Below are 14,081 nucleotides of genomic sequence, written 5' to 3' on the forward strand. Positions count from 1 at the left end.
GAGAGAGAGAGAGACAGAGAGACAGAGAGAGTGGGAGAGGGAGCGAGAGCGCGAGAAAACAAGCTACTCCGCGATCTTAAAGAGCCTGAGCTGGTGTGAAGCATTAGGACCAAACCCGAGCCCTGCTTTAGTCTTCCTTATTTGTATTTCTTATACATGTGTTTTGAAGCCGTGACACAGATACGGGGCTTTTGTTGTTTTTTAGCTAAGGCTAAGTTGAAACTTGCTCCGATTACTCCTTTCCCACACACTTGCCATCTTCCAGTTTGAGGTGCATTACTGTAATTCCCAGTGTCAGCCTTACAGGTGTTCTTTGGGAACTGAATTCTGAAATCTTTCTGCAGTGTTGCCTTTGGGTGCCGTTGTAACAAGAGCCAGGCCCTGGGTGAGGCTCAGCCCCACCACCACCACCAGGCTCTGGGGCCTAGGCAAACCAGGTGACCTCCTGGCCTGTTTGCTCACCTCAGAGATTAAGGGGTGACCCCAGAGCCCCTCAGGGCCCCACTGTCTATAATTCCAGAGAAGAAGCATGTGCTTTGGACACGAGGCGCCCGGAGATGGGCTTACTTGGGAAGAATCCCCAGTTTATGTGTGAAAATGGAGTTGCGGGTGACCTATGAAACTCAGAAGGGTGGGTGGTTAAATGCCAATTTACGTTTGTCCAGTGAAGACATTCCATTGGACTTGATCACAGTTGCAACATAAAAATGAGTTAAAACGCTTTTTAAAAATTAACATTGGAAGAGAATTAACATTAGCGTTGTGAAATAGCATCTTGACAGGCATGTGCAGAATTTTTCAGAGAACACGTGATACCATTGGTCTGTAACATAATGAGCTTTGTTATCGTCAAGGAGATTCCATGCTGGTTTTTCTAGAAATTAGTTACTCTTATTTGATAAAATTTTAATAATTTTTCTTTATGTATTGAATACAGGTTTCAGTTTTATTTGGTATTGTTTTCAAATTTTGTCTCAGATTTGTTTTGTAAATGCATCATAAAACTCAATGGTACGAAAATAAAAAAAAACCTCAATGGTATAGTTATAACTACCAAAATTATTTGAAAAAATACATTTTATTAGGAAATGAACGTCTCCAGTTAACAACTAATTTATTCAGTCAAAATACTTCCCATTTTGTATTGGGTCAGTCAAAATACTTTCCATTTTGTATTGGAATGACTACAGTCATCTTCGAAGTGAGATACTTAAACAGATCTGTAATTTATTTTTTGTTTCAGAAGTAAACATGAATAATTTAACAAAGGAACATCAACATTTTAAAATTCGGCTCTTTTATTTATAAATGTGAACCTCCTTTAAAATAAATAAATAATAATACATTATCTCGTTGAGGTGGATAAAATAAAACCTGAGGGCTTCCTCAAGTGGTCTCTTAGCTTGTTGGCATCTTAGAGGCCTATCAAGCCCAATTCGTTCATTCAGAAACTGCTTATATCTAGCACCTTCCATGATCAAGGCAAGGCTCCTTCCACAGCAGGAGGCACACAGGTTTGAGCAGTCACCTCCTTCCTTCAAGGATCCCAATAGTAGAGATAAGATGTATGTAAAAATAGCCCCAAAGCAGTATGTTCTGGATTGGACAGCATACAAGACAGCTGAGTGTCATGGGGTTTAGGTGGAGGCTGAGCAGGAACCCACCTGGACAGCCCTGAGCTGCCTCTGGATACCTCACTGGACCTCCTAGTGCAGCCCAATACCTGTCTGTACAGACTCACCATCAGATCTCTTTTAGAAGGGCTGAAATGTCATATAAGTTAATAAATCTGTTTCATAATATTGTACGTAAGCATCAGCATCTTATTTTAAAATCCCTTCTTCAGGTTCTCCACAAAAAGCTTTTTAGCACATTAAGAAACTCCTTTTACTTTTGTCGATCTTCCAATGATAGCCATCCATTTTCACGCCTCCTGGTAGGCGATTTGGTCTATATTAGGAAGTAGAACACCGCAGCAGGAGCAAGGCGAGACCCATTCCCGTTCATCCTGGTGATGCGTCTCTTCCTCCGCAGCACAAATCTCTCCTTTCTGTGGGGAAGGAATGAGGTAGAAATTGCAGGCTGCCCTGGAGAGGATCACCCTGGAGTAAAGATCACATCTTGACTTTCCAGGACCTGAGATTTTCTCTCAGCCTCACCTCAGAGGGCCATTCTAGAGCAGTGTTGCCCAGTAGAACTTTCTGTGATGATGGGCGTGTTCAGTGAGTACCTGTGGCTGTGGAGAACTTGAACTGGGGCCATGCCACTGAGAAACTGAATTTTTCATTTCCTTTCAATTAATTTCAAGTTTAACAATGTCCATGTTGAACAGCACAGTTCTAGGCCAGAAAGCTACAATTAGACTGAGCTGCCCGGTGTTCCGAGTGAATGTGGGCTCTGAGGACTACCTCTGTGGGTCTTAAGTGAGGCCCTGGATGACCCCAGGGTCAACGAGCCCCTCCGTGCAATGACCTTTTAGCCTAGCCTGTCCTCTTCCTGCACCTATCATATCAGCTCTTCAGTGCTGTGGGAACCCCGGGGAAGCCTGCAGGGGAATGATGGGTTCTGGGGTGCTCACAGTGTGGAGTGGCCTGGGAAAGGTCACTGGAACTGGCCGGAGCTGTGCCTAGAAGGCTGTGTGGCCAAGGCAGCCCTGATTCCAGGGCTCAGCCAGCTGAGGGATTGGGGGGGGGGGAGCGGCTCCCCTGCGGATGAATAAGAGTACAGTAGAGCCACTTCATGGATGGCTGGGGGCCCTCAGCTACCCCCGCTCCCAGGATTCTACCCTCACAACTAAACTGGGCCCCTTGTCAGCGAGCATTGATTCGATCTTATCCACTTATTTTTCTGTTGGGAATGATTGACAAAGGGGAGAAAACCACCGTATTTTGTGACGTGTTTGGGGACCTTGTGGAAAAACAAGGCTGAAAGCTGTTTGTTCATTTGGAGGGGTTGGCAGCCAGAGGGTGAATGTTTGTTTGAGCAGAGCGCCCTGCCCGCCGCTAAAGAGTTAACTCGGAGAGCAGCTGACTGACGTCAGTCCTGATCTTTACACCCCTTCTCTTGAGCAATCTAGAGGCCTGTGCTCATTGGCCCTTGTCTGGATTTAGAGTGGGCAGACTTTTTTCAATTAAGTAAAAGGGCGGGGTTTGAGCAGCCAATGACAGCTACGCCCCAGCATATCTTGTGCAAGTTTGCTGGGCGGGCAGCATTCCCCACTCTTCACGCCGCCAGAACTTGCTCCAGTGGCGGGAAACAGCTGAGCACCGGCAGTCCCTGTCAGCATGCTCTGCCTGTGCCTGTATGTGCCACTCATGGGGGAGGCCCAGACCGAGTTCCAGTACTTTGAGTCCAAGGGGCTCCCCGCCGAGCTGAAGTCCATCTTCAAACTCAGTGTCTTTATCCCCTCCCAGGAGTTCTCCACCTTCCGCCAGTGGAAGCAGGTCTGTACGGGGTGCCATGCCAGGACGTGAAAGGCCGTGGGCATTTTATCAGTGTTTGTTGAGTGAATGGATGAGTGCTGGTAGGGGGACACGTGTGAAATCTGCAAGTTTTTTTCCCTACTTTTCTTGTGGCTTTAGCCGGCAAAAGGGCTACGTCACAAGAATGACTGGCATTCATGTGACTTCCAGGGAAGGCTGGAATTATAGGGAAGGCACTCGTGGGAGAGGTGGAAAGGAATTCTCTTGTTGGGGGGTGGGAGGGGGGTTCCTGAGAAGGGGGGTATAATCCAGCTGCTGCCAGGCTGTTTCTCTGAGGTTTCTCGTTGGAGGTCCAGGAGTTGGGACCTTAGCTACAGAGGCTGGATCTGGCAGGGCTTGACCTGGGTGAGACAGACCAATGTGCAAGGCGAGGGGAGCCTCCCAGACATCCCTTTGGAGCAGAAATCATTACCATTTTAAAGATGGGGAAACAGCTACAGACTGGGGGGGTTGCTTGCCTCCTAAAGGGGCACCCCAGCTTCTCTGTTAATCCGATCCCATGCTGTCCCCCCCAGTGCTCCTGATAGCAGATGAGGTCGTATGGTGTGCAGGCGATGGTGATTCGCATATCCTAGGAAGGAGACAGAAAGCCGGCCCAGTTGTCTGAGGCACAAGCAAGAACTTAGAGAATATTTTGAAATCAGCTGCAGTGAGCACATCCTTGGGTTGTCTGTATCACAGGGCACCCGCCCCAGTAAGGTGCATGCCTCGCGTTGGTGGCAGAACAACCAAATGCCCAAGAGCTTCGTGCCTACCATTCACCTCCTCCCTAAATGATATGTAGATTCTATTTCAGCTCCTGTCATAAATCTAGAGTGATAGCCCTATAGGTAATTTGTGTCATTCTTGGCTGAGAGCACAGATGCGTGCAGGAAGTTAACATCACTCCAGATAGTAGATAAAATACTTACCAGCATTGGTCTCACATTCCAGCCACACCCGCTATATTGTTCTTTGGATCATGTTAGGTATCTGCCCAGGCCTCCTCCTAGCAACCCTTGGTGGCTGAGCAGTGACAGAGAGCCATCATCAGGTGGTGCAGAGAGAGACTGATTGTAATCGTTGGTGAGCGCCAGCTAGCCAATGGTCCATCAATTTCCAAACCCACTGGCTCAGAAGACTTTGAAACCCATATTGGCTTGTGGACAGCGAATGGATTTCTCACTGAGAATTGCTCAACACAAGAAGACTATAACCATTTTCCTTAGGAGATTCTCAGCCCTAGTTTTGGGGTGTTGCTGAGTTGGAGTGACTCATGTGTGTCTCCCACCTTCTTGAGATTACCCTTTAGGGTGGCAGCAGGATCTTTAGGGAGGTGGCTCAGGCGTCCAGCCGGCTCAGCCTGAATCCCTCCCACCACTTCCCTAGCCGTGTGGCCTTGGATAAATGGCTTACCCTCTCTGAGCTTCTGTTTCCTTTTCTGTCAAGTGGGGGAAATGATAGTGCCTACCTCCTAGAGCTGTTTTTGCGTGGATTCAGCGGGTTGCTAAAAGTAACGCATTTAGCAGGACCCATCCATGGCTTGGAACCTCACTGTCAAGGAACAGGGTTTTTTCAAGCCTTCTTGGGCCACTAAAGTAAATAGAGCTGCCCTACTTCTCTGCTTGGTTGAGGGAGCTGAAGTCGCTTGTATCATCAGGCTCCCCTGAGATCAGAGATTGGCAGCGCCATCAAGCACATGCCCAAGAATAACTCCCTGTGGCTCCTACTGCATCCACCGGCCTCCAGAGTTCCCTCTGGCAGTGTTTCTGCCAAGCAGGCATTGGCAAGGGCCAGCTCTGCCCCATACCTTCACCCTGGCTACCCAGTTGTTCTTGGGCCACTGCCACTTGTAGGATTAAAAAGAGCAAGCTGCAGAGTTCCTGATGGAATGTGGCGCTCCAAGGCCATTCACACATTTGGGCATGAGCATGTGGGCTGAGGCCCGGCACCAGGGACAGCCTGCAGGGGAGCCAGGCAGCTGACCCTGGCAGTACAGCAAGTTGGTCTTGGGAATGTGCCAAGCCCGCCACTGTTGGCCTCTCTCTGCAGGGCTCCTCCAGGGGGGCCTCCCTTTTCCTCTTTGCCCTCGAGGGAAGCAGGGTGGGCTCTTGATTGGCTTGGGGATCTAAGTGGTGACTTCGGGAGTAGAGCAGGGGAAGTGTCTCGGCCATTGGGGCCACCTCTGTTCATGGGTTAGCACAGTTTCCTGGGGGAGGGTACAGCACAAGCTGGTGCCTGAGCTAAAGGAGGAAATCTTACTTTTGTTTCATAGAAAATTGTACAAGCTGGTGATAAAGACCTCGATGGGCAGCTAGACTTTGAAGAGTTCGTCCACTATCTCCAAGATCACGAGAAGAAACTGAGGCTGGTGTTCAAGAGTTTGGACAAAAAGAATGATGGTGAGCGTCGCCTCCAGAGCCAGGAGCAGGCCCACTCGTGGGTTTTCCGTGGGCCTGGCTCCTGGCTCACAGCCTCTGTTGTTACAGGGAGAATCGATGCTCAGGAGATCATGCAGTCCCTGCGGGACCTGGGCGTCAAGATATCTGAACAACAGGCAGAAAAAATTCTTAAGAGGTGAGTGCTTAGCCAGCCCCTGTATTTGGTTTAATGAAATACAGTGTGATGAAAGAAAGGTTCTTGGACTAACTCTGTGTTACCCTTCACTGCACTGACCATGTTCTCTGAACTCTGGCTTCTGGTAGTTTGAAGGGATGAATAAGTAACCCCTCCTCAGGCTCCAGGTCAGCTCTCGTTTGAAGAGTTACAGATCACTTGGAAATGTTCCAGTGCCCCACAAAGAGAAAAGGCTAGTTGGGGAGATTTCAAGTAGGTGAAAGGCAAGCGAGGAACACCCTTCTCTGCCTGGTCTTGACAGGGAAGGGACTCGCATGGCAGCACTCCACTTAAGGTGGATGTGAGAACGTAATCAATTAGATGTGCTGCCCAGCAGACGGGGTGAAGATGAGCGGTAGGCCTGGGGGATAGCACAGTTGTCGCTGGGCTGGGAAGTCATACAGAGTAGCCCCAGCAGCAGCGTCCTCTCCCTGCTGAGCCTCCCCACATCCCTGGGGCCCAGCAGCCTCCTGTGCCCGCTGCCGGGCTACTGCGTCCTCGTGCTGTGCTGTGTGTCTGTGTCACTAACATCCGCTCGGAGCACTTATTTGTGTTGTTTCTCCTCTCTCCTCTGCATCCTCCTTTGTCTGTCTGTCAGAATACGAACGGGCCACTTCTGGGGCCCTGTCACCTAGTAAGTATCCATGTCACCCTGGTGACCGCCTCCCTCCTTAACCTCTGTGCCTGGTCAGAACGGGGTTCCTGTGGACCGTTATATCCATTTTTGTACAAAGTGGGGTGTGGAGCCATCTTGCCTTCTGCGGGGCAGAGGCAGGCGCCTTCTGTGGTTTCCTCGATGGCCACACGCCTGCCCTCGGCTCACCTGGAGGTGGGAAGCACGGCTGACAGATGGGGCCTGTTTACATGTGGGCAACCATACCTTCCTCTTGCAGCATGGATAAAAACGGCACAATGACTATCGACTGGAACGAGTGGCGAGACTATCATCTTCTGCATCCTGTGGAAAACATCCCTGAGATCATCCTGTACTGGAAGCATTCCACGGTGAGCCACAAGGTCCCCTTCGCCCAGCATCCATCCCCATCCCGGGGCTGGGGCTGAGGGTCCTGGCTTGCCTCTGTTTCCCACATGCCGGCCCACCTGAACCCACCTGAAACACTGGGTTCCTCTGCCAGGGGTGCCCTCCATGCCCCCCGAGCTGCCTGTTCTTCAAGGCCCACTCCCACCCCTCCCTTGATCCCCCTTATTCTCCCAAAGCCAATGTGAGCCTTCCTGGCATGAGTGGGGGATGGGCAGTCGACAGAGAACAAATGGTACAGGTGTTAGGTTTCTCCCTCACCACCCCATTTTGTGTCCTTTCTCTCTCTGGCTAAAGAATACATTCCCACCATTGCATACCCACCATTTTTCACCCATCAAAGCTGTCATGGAAAAATACAGCTCTGCCCCCTCACTGGCAGTGGCCACATTGACACCCCACCTGCCCTCGAGCCCCCTTTGTGCTCGTCCTTGCTGAGCACCCCCTCGATTTTAGTCTTATTCACCCTAGACTGTCAGCTCTGGGAGGGGAAGCCAGAGGTGCTCCTCCTGGTCTGTCTCCCACAGTCCCCAGGCCAGGGCCTCACCCTCTGGGAACTCCTGGTGTCGTTGTTGGGTGAAATTAAGTGGAATGCCCCCAGGACAGGAGCAAGCTAAGCTGTGGGTCTGGCCTGCAGCCCCAGGGTTGGCGAGGAGCTGGCCCTGTCTGAGCAGCCAGGATGCCACCCAGAAGAGAAGGTCTTACGCAGGCCTTGCAGCCCTCTCATATTTGCTGAGGCCTTACACGTAATGTTCTGCCAGTGAGATCTGGTTACACATCAGGTTTCAGGAGAATTTTCACCCCTGACTTGATCCTTTCAGTACTGCCAGCCTGGTAATCCTCAGCTGAAATTGCCTTTGTAAGCTGTTTTTGCAGGAGCTCCCTGGCAGTAATTGAAAGGGCTGTCCACGTGGTTTTGTAACTGCTTTCTTCCAGCTGCGCTCTCAAATTTTATACCTGGGCCTCTCCAAGGCCGCAAACGGACCAGAGCTTTGTCACCTTCACTTAGTGAAAGGAAGGGGTTGCATCAGGTTTTCCCCCAGAGCCCTTGGCATTCTCACCACCTGTGTGATCCCTTGGCGTGTCAGCCATTCTAGATGGTAGAAGGCAATGGACCTAGCTGTCCGCCAGCAGCTTTGCCACAAGCATCAGAGCCTGCTTGTCTCATTTTTGTTGGTCTTCCTCGCAGATCTTTGATGTGGGTGAGAATCTGACAGTCCCTGATGAGTTCACCGTGGAGGAGAGGCAGACGGGAATGTGGTGGAGACACCTTGTGGCTGGAGGTGGGGCGGGGGCTGTATCCAGAACCTGCACGGCCCCGCTGGACAGACTCAAGGTGCTCATGCAGGTACGCCAGAAAACAGGCCCCACGCCTCCAGGGGTTCTTCGGTGGGTGGGTTTCCCCTCCCTTGTCTGCAGCCCATACTTTTCTATCCCAATAAATTAGATTGGAGTTATTGCTCAGACAAAGGTAGCATTAAACATGAGATCCAGGCCTGGGTAACCTTTTGCATATCGCTGATCTAATTTTATCCGAGGCCCTTAATCCAGGGGTCACATTACAGGGCCATAGTGTGAACAGGTGAAGCCAGTGAGAACTGGGGTGTGGCAGGAACCTTTCTTTAGGCACATCTCATATGAGGCGCCACCCCACCACATGGGTGGTATGAGCGAATGCTCACCTGAACCAGACACCATTGCCTTGGCCGGATGCCCGACTCCACGTCCATAGGGCAGAGATAAGCTAGACCAACGTCAGGGGCAGGGTTGCAAAATCAGTTTGCACAGGGATGTACTGTTGGACTTTAGCATCACCTGAACAGTGGCCAGTCACCCCTTTGTCACCTTGCCTGTATTCTGGCACTTTTTGAGCCAGGAGCCCTGCTCAGAAAAGACATCATCCTTTCCCTCCCCTCTTTGCGCTCCTGGGCCTGCCTTGTCCAAAGCCTGTGGACGGCTAATGTGAGCCCCCTTGTGCTGAAACAGGAAAGTGGAATGGTTCAGGGAGGAGAGCTGTAGGCCTGGGATCAGACCCTGTCCCACGCTCACAGCTATGTGACCTTGGGCAAGTCACCTGACTCCCAGGACTTCATTCCTCTGAGCCTAAGGCCTTGTCAGTTTGTTTCCTTCCTGGAATTCCCAGGAATTCTGTAGAGATTAAAAGCATTTCACTTGGGTAAAATGACACAATCCTTCCATGTAATTTAAAGTAATCCAGTGAGGGTGGGGCAGCCCCAGGACATGGTTTCATGATTGTTGAAGCTGATTGTAGGCTCATGGGAGCTCATTATATAATAATTCTTTGTACTGTTGTACGTGTTTGAAATTTTTCCATAATAAAAAGCTCCTTTTTCATAACTTTAAAAAGCAGTCCTTGTGGAGGTGTTTAGCACAGTGTTGGCATACAGCAGGTGCATGGTAAGATCTAGTTGGACTTAGAGTAGCCATGTTTGATTCTCATGGCCAGTGCTGAGTCAGTCTTCAGAATACGAGAGGGAAGAGCCTGCCTGCTGACCTTGACTGTGGGCCAGTGAGAAGAGGCTCTTTGTCGGATGATGGCAGCCCAGTGGCCGCTGAGTCCTTTCTGACCACATGTTCCTCCATCCTCAGGTCCACGCTTCTCGCAGCAACAACATGTGCATTGTGGGCGGCTTCACCCAGATGATTCGCGAGGGAGGGGCCAAGTCACTCTGGCGGGGCAACGGCATCAACGTCCTCAAAATTGCCCCTGAGTCGGCCATCAAATTCATGGCTTATGAGCAGGTGAGAACCCAGCTTTCCATGGAGAGTTGCAAATTGGCAGCTGCCTACTGCGCTTCCCCCTGGGTCGAGGTCTCTGCCCTGCTGATGTCCCAGTACCCTGAGCCAGCCATTGTCCCTGAGAGACAGCAGGGCAAGGTGGGATATGGGAGGCTTGGATCCAAACCCTGTTCTACTGCGATGTCCACTGTGGGCCAGTTCCTTCCATTTCTGGGGAGCATCATATGTGCCAGGGACACCAGGTCTCAGCTAAACCTGACTGGCTGCACGAGGAAGGGTGGGGCAGGGATGGGTGCGCTGGTCCCTGGGGTATATCGGTTTGTCTGCTTCCTGTTCTAGATCAAGCGTCTTGTTGGGAGTGACCAGGAGACTCTGAGGATTCATGAGAGACTTGTGGCAGGGTCCTTGGCAGGGGCCATCGCCCAGAGCAGCATCTATCCAATGGAGGTGAGGGGCTACCTTGGTGCTGGGGCAGGCAGCACATGTGGGGGTGAGGGTGGGCAGTGGGCCGTGCTCACACGTCTGTCGCTCCTGTTGGGTTCTGCAGGTTCTGAAGACCCGGATGGCCCTGCGCAAGACAGGCCAGTACTCGGGCATGCTGGACTGTGCCAGGAAGATCCTGGCCAGAGAGGGGATGACTGCCTTCTACAAAGGCTACGTTCCCAACATGCTGGGGATCATCCCCTACGCCGGGATAGACCTCGCTGTCTACGAGGTGAGGTCCCGAAGGCTCAGGCCCCTTGAACCTGGTGGGAGAGATTCGGAAACCCCCTCCTCACCATGCCCCCGCCTGCTGTCCCCCTGCCTGATAGACTCCTAGGGGTGGCTGGGACAGGGAACAGCACAGCACAAAGAGGGTGTCGTCCCAGACTCATCTATTCATTGCAAGGGTCTCCTGTCACATGGCCTGCCCTTGACAGCCCCCAGGTTCTGCCCCCCTCCCAGGGGTTCACTGGGCCTCCAGCAGACTGTAGACCACAGGCAGGAGTCAGGATGTTTGGGGCGGAGGGTGCTGACCCTACCTCATCCCTGTTCCCTGTCCCAGGAATCCCCAGTGACAGCAGAAACAAAGGGCAGGCAGGCCAGGAGCTCAGCCAGCCCAGCCCACGCGAGTCAGGTTACAGTGACGTCAGGGATCCCATGTGATGGGGATCCAGTAACTGTGTCCCCCCAGCACCTCCCTCCCCTAGCCTCTCAGTGCCTCACAAGCCCTTCCTGGGGCTCGAAGGCACTGAGGCTCACCCCTACCCTCCCTCCACTTCCAGACGCTCAAGAATGCCTGGCTACAGCGCTATGCAGTGAACAGTGCAGACCCTGGCGTGTTTGTGCTCCTGGCCTGTGGCACCATGTCCAGCACCTGTGGCCAGCTGGCCAGCTACCCACTGGCGCTGGTCAGGACCCGGATGCAGGCCCAAGGTAAGGCCGGTCCTAGGCCAGGCCCCAGGGGCCCTTCTTGCCGGGCAGGTCGGGATCCAGGGAGGAGCTTGCGAAAGGCCTCTGATCTGCGTCCTCTCTCCCTGCAGCCTCCATTGAGGGCGCTCCGGAGGTGACCATGAGCAGCCTCTTCAAACAGATCCTGCGGACCGAGGGGGCCTTTGGGCTGTACCGGGGGCTGGCCCCCAACTTCATGAAGGTGATCCCAGCTGTGAGCATCAGCTACGTGGTGTACGAGAACCTGAAGATCACCCTAGGCGTGCAGTCTTGGTGACGGGACAGAGGGCAGCCCTCCCCGCCTGGCGGACTCGTGGATCCTGGGCCTCCAAGGCCCAGGATGTGTAGCCATCTCATTCTGTGAATGTGCCAACACTAAGCTGACTTAAGCCAAGCTGTGAAAACCCTGGGACGCACCCACAAGGGAGGGGAGAAGAGCTGGCCGGTCTACCGGGTTTGTCCTGCTGACCCTGGCTGACCCTCGTGTCTGTTCCAGGGCAGACCCACGGGTATTCCTCGGGTCCGGGGACCAGCAGGACACAGGCTTATGCACAGTAGGGACAGGACGTTTCCTGTGGTGGCTGCCAAACAGCAGGGCTTAGAGGCCAGCTTAGCTCTTCCATCTCCTCCTCGCACCCAGAACATTGGCTGTGGGCCCCGCCCTCTGGCCTGTTGGGCATCTTCCCTGCGCCCACTTTGCTTCCTCACTGCTGTTTTAATGTAGTAGGAGGGCTGCCAGCCCACTCTCCACACCCCTTCTCACTCCTCTCCCCTCAGTCCATGGGGAGAGGTGGTCCACCACCCCGACTTCCTAACTTCCAGTGTCACCTCTGGCGAGGTTGTGCAGGAAAGAGGGAGGAGCCTCGCTTTGTGCTCACCTTCATCTGAGCTCACCGGCAGCTGGGCACCCGGATGTGCGAATGCATGCAGGGGCCCGGGCCCAGCCCCACCGCCGGCTGCCTGGTGTCCATGCATATGGCTTCCCAGAAGGCGAGTGTTGGTCCTGGAACCCAAAGGCCTCTGCCCTGTGCTGCTGGGGCACTCCTGGTGCTCTGAGCTGGCCCCGGACTCTGTCAGGACTGGTACCAGCTCAGAACTGCTCCCCTGTCCTCGCTTTGGCATGAGGACAGTGGGGCATGATGTAGCGGGCAGGGCAGTCTCTGCCCCATGTCTGTATGCCCTGGTGAGAAGAAAGAGGGGTTAAAGGCCTTGATTATGTATTGTTGAGAAAAGGGTTTTGTTTAGTAAGACAAGCTGGACAAATTTGCGAGTTCTGTGCTTCCAGAGGGAAGACAAGGAATAGATAGCTTGGCTGACTGCATCCAAGTCTGTTTCTGACGCCCCCGGAGATTTATGTCCAATCCCCATTGGGACAAAGTGGGACCAGCCTCACATTCCACTGATGCAACGTATCACACTGCTTGGAGCCTATTTATTTCGTATTTATTTGAACAGAGTTATGTCCTAACTATTTTTATAGATTTGTTTAATTACTAGCCTGTCATTTTCAAGTTCATTTTGTATTCATATTTATGTTCATGGTTGATTGTACCTTCCCAACACCCGAGAGGTGGGGTGAGAGGAAGGGGGCCATGGGAGCAACCCTCCCCACCACTGCCCGCCCCCATGTTACATCTGTCCAAAGACAGAAGAAAGGCAAGGGGGGAGGGGCCCTGATCTCGGAGAGCTGTCCTTTGGCAGGTTGGGGCAGGCGTGCACCCAGGAAGCTTAGGACCTGAGGGTTTGATTAGGGGCGGGAAGAGTGGGAGAAATCTCAAGTCCATTGAAGATGGAAGCCCAAATTCTTTCTTGGACTGGGAGGACTTCTTTATTTCACCCTTTTTGAATTACGAGGCAGCGAGGTGCCTATCACTGTGAGTTTGGGATGGGGCTAGAGGAGAGGGCAGCCAGCTCCCCGCCCCACCTGTGAAGTGGGCTCCCCCCTCCCAGCGCCCCCCCAACCTGCTGCCCCTGCTCAGTAATGCTGGTCAACCTGCAGCCTCACAGTTGTACTTCCATTCCACCAGAATGGCCCAATGAGGACAATTTAAATAGGATGCAAAGATCAATGCAAAAGTTATTCTTATATATGAATATAGTTATAACTGGAATTTGTGAAAAAGCAAATTGAGAAATTGGAAGCTGTCATTTAAAAGAGCCTTCTAATAAAGTTGTTTCAAAGCTGATGCACAGAGCCATGATTTTTGTGATCTGGGCTTGGGTGGTTTGTGTTTGGGGGTGAGGGCGGCACTCACATGCTAGAAAATGAACCCAATTTTCTCACAGAAAACGAGCAAGCCACTTCCTCTGGGCCTCTCGGCGACACTCCCTTCTTAGAACGCACATTCGTTGGATTTGGGGTGCTCTGACCAGGCCATAGTGCCCTGGGATTGCTGGGTCTGGTGGTGCCCCCTCAGCCCTGCTTGGGCAGACTCAGATGCTGGAGAGCCCCACGTGACATTTTTTATTTGCTTTCTACCTGTGTCCTCAGAAGATGAGGCCGCAGGGGGCAGGGCTGTGTTTCCTGTTGTAAACAGGCTGTGTTTGCACCTAAAACAGTGCCTAATGCACAAAGTACTCAGTAAAATGTTCATTAAGGGCCAGCTGAGTGGCTCAGTTGGTTAAGAGCTTGCGCAAGAGTGTGAGCTCTGAGCAACAGCGGTTCAAGTCCCAGCCCGAGCTGAGTAGCCGCTGAGCTGCCAACAGGTGGCAGGATGGCTCAGCTAAAAAAAAAAAAAAAATGTTCATTAAATGACTGTCCACACTCTAGTTCC

At 52.3% G+C, this 14,081-nt stretch overlaps 1 protein-coding gene across 7 annotated transcripts in view; it reads left to right on the forward strand.

Annotated features, from left to right (window-relative positions):
* SLC25A25 (solute carrier family 25 member 25) overlaps positions 1-13,493 on the forward strand; it is a 36,426-nt gene extending 22,933 nt beyond the window's left edge. For 3 of the 7 annotated variants that reach the window (XM_019636992.1, XM_019637007.1, XM_019637042.1), the window contains exons 2-11: positions 5,737-5,863; positions 5,951-6,038; positions 6,676-6,711; positions 6,971-7,082; positions 8,306-8,464; positions 9,727-9,879; positions 10,216-10,323; positions 10,424-10,591; positions 11,142-11,292; positions 11,400-13,493. In XM_019636992.1, coding sequence (XP_019492537.1) covers positions 5,737-5,863; positions 5,951-6,038; positions 6,676-6,711; positions 6,971-7,082; positions 8,306-8,464; positions 9,727-9,879; positions 10,216-10,323; positions 10,424-10,591; positions 11,142-11,292; positions 11,400-11,584 — 1,287 coding nt within the window. In that variant the 3' untranslated portion in view covers positions 11,585-13,493. Of the gene's footprint in view, positions 1-3,181; positions 3,444-5,736; positions 5,864-5,950; positions 6,039-6,675; positions 6,712-6,970; positions 7,083-8,305; positions 8,465-9,726; positions 9,880-10,215; positions 10,324-10,423; positions 10,592-11,141; positions 11,293-11,399 lie in introns of those variants that run through there. The other 4 variants (XM_019637001.1, XM_019637016.1, XM_019637025.1 and 1 more) reach the window with 3 other exon arrangements.
* The last annotated feature ends 588 nt before the right edge of the window (positions 13,494-14,081 follow it).

The sequence above is a fragment of the Hipposideros armiger genome, unplaced genomic scaffold (assembly GCF_001890085.2).
Source record: "Hipposideros armiger isolate ML-2016 unplaced genomic scaffold, ASM189008v1 scaffold_3, whole genome shotgun sequence".
Taxonomy (NCBI): domain Eukaryota; kingdom Metazoa; phylum Chordata; class Mammalia; order Chiroptera; family Hipposideridae; genus Hipposideros; species Hipposideros armiger.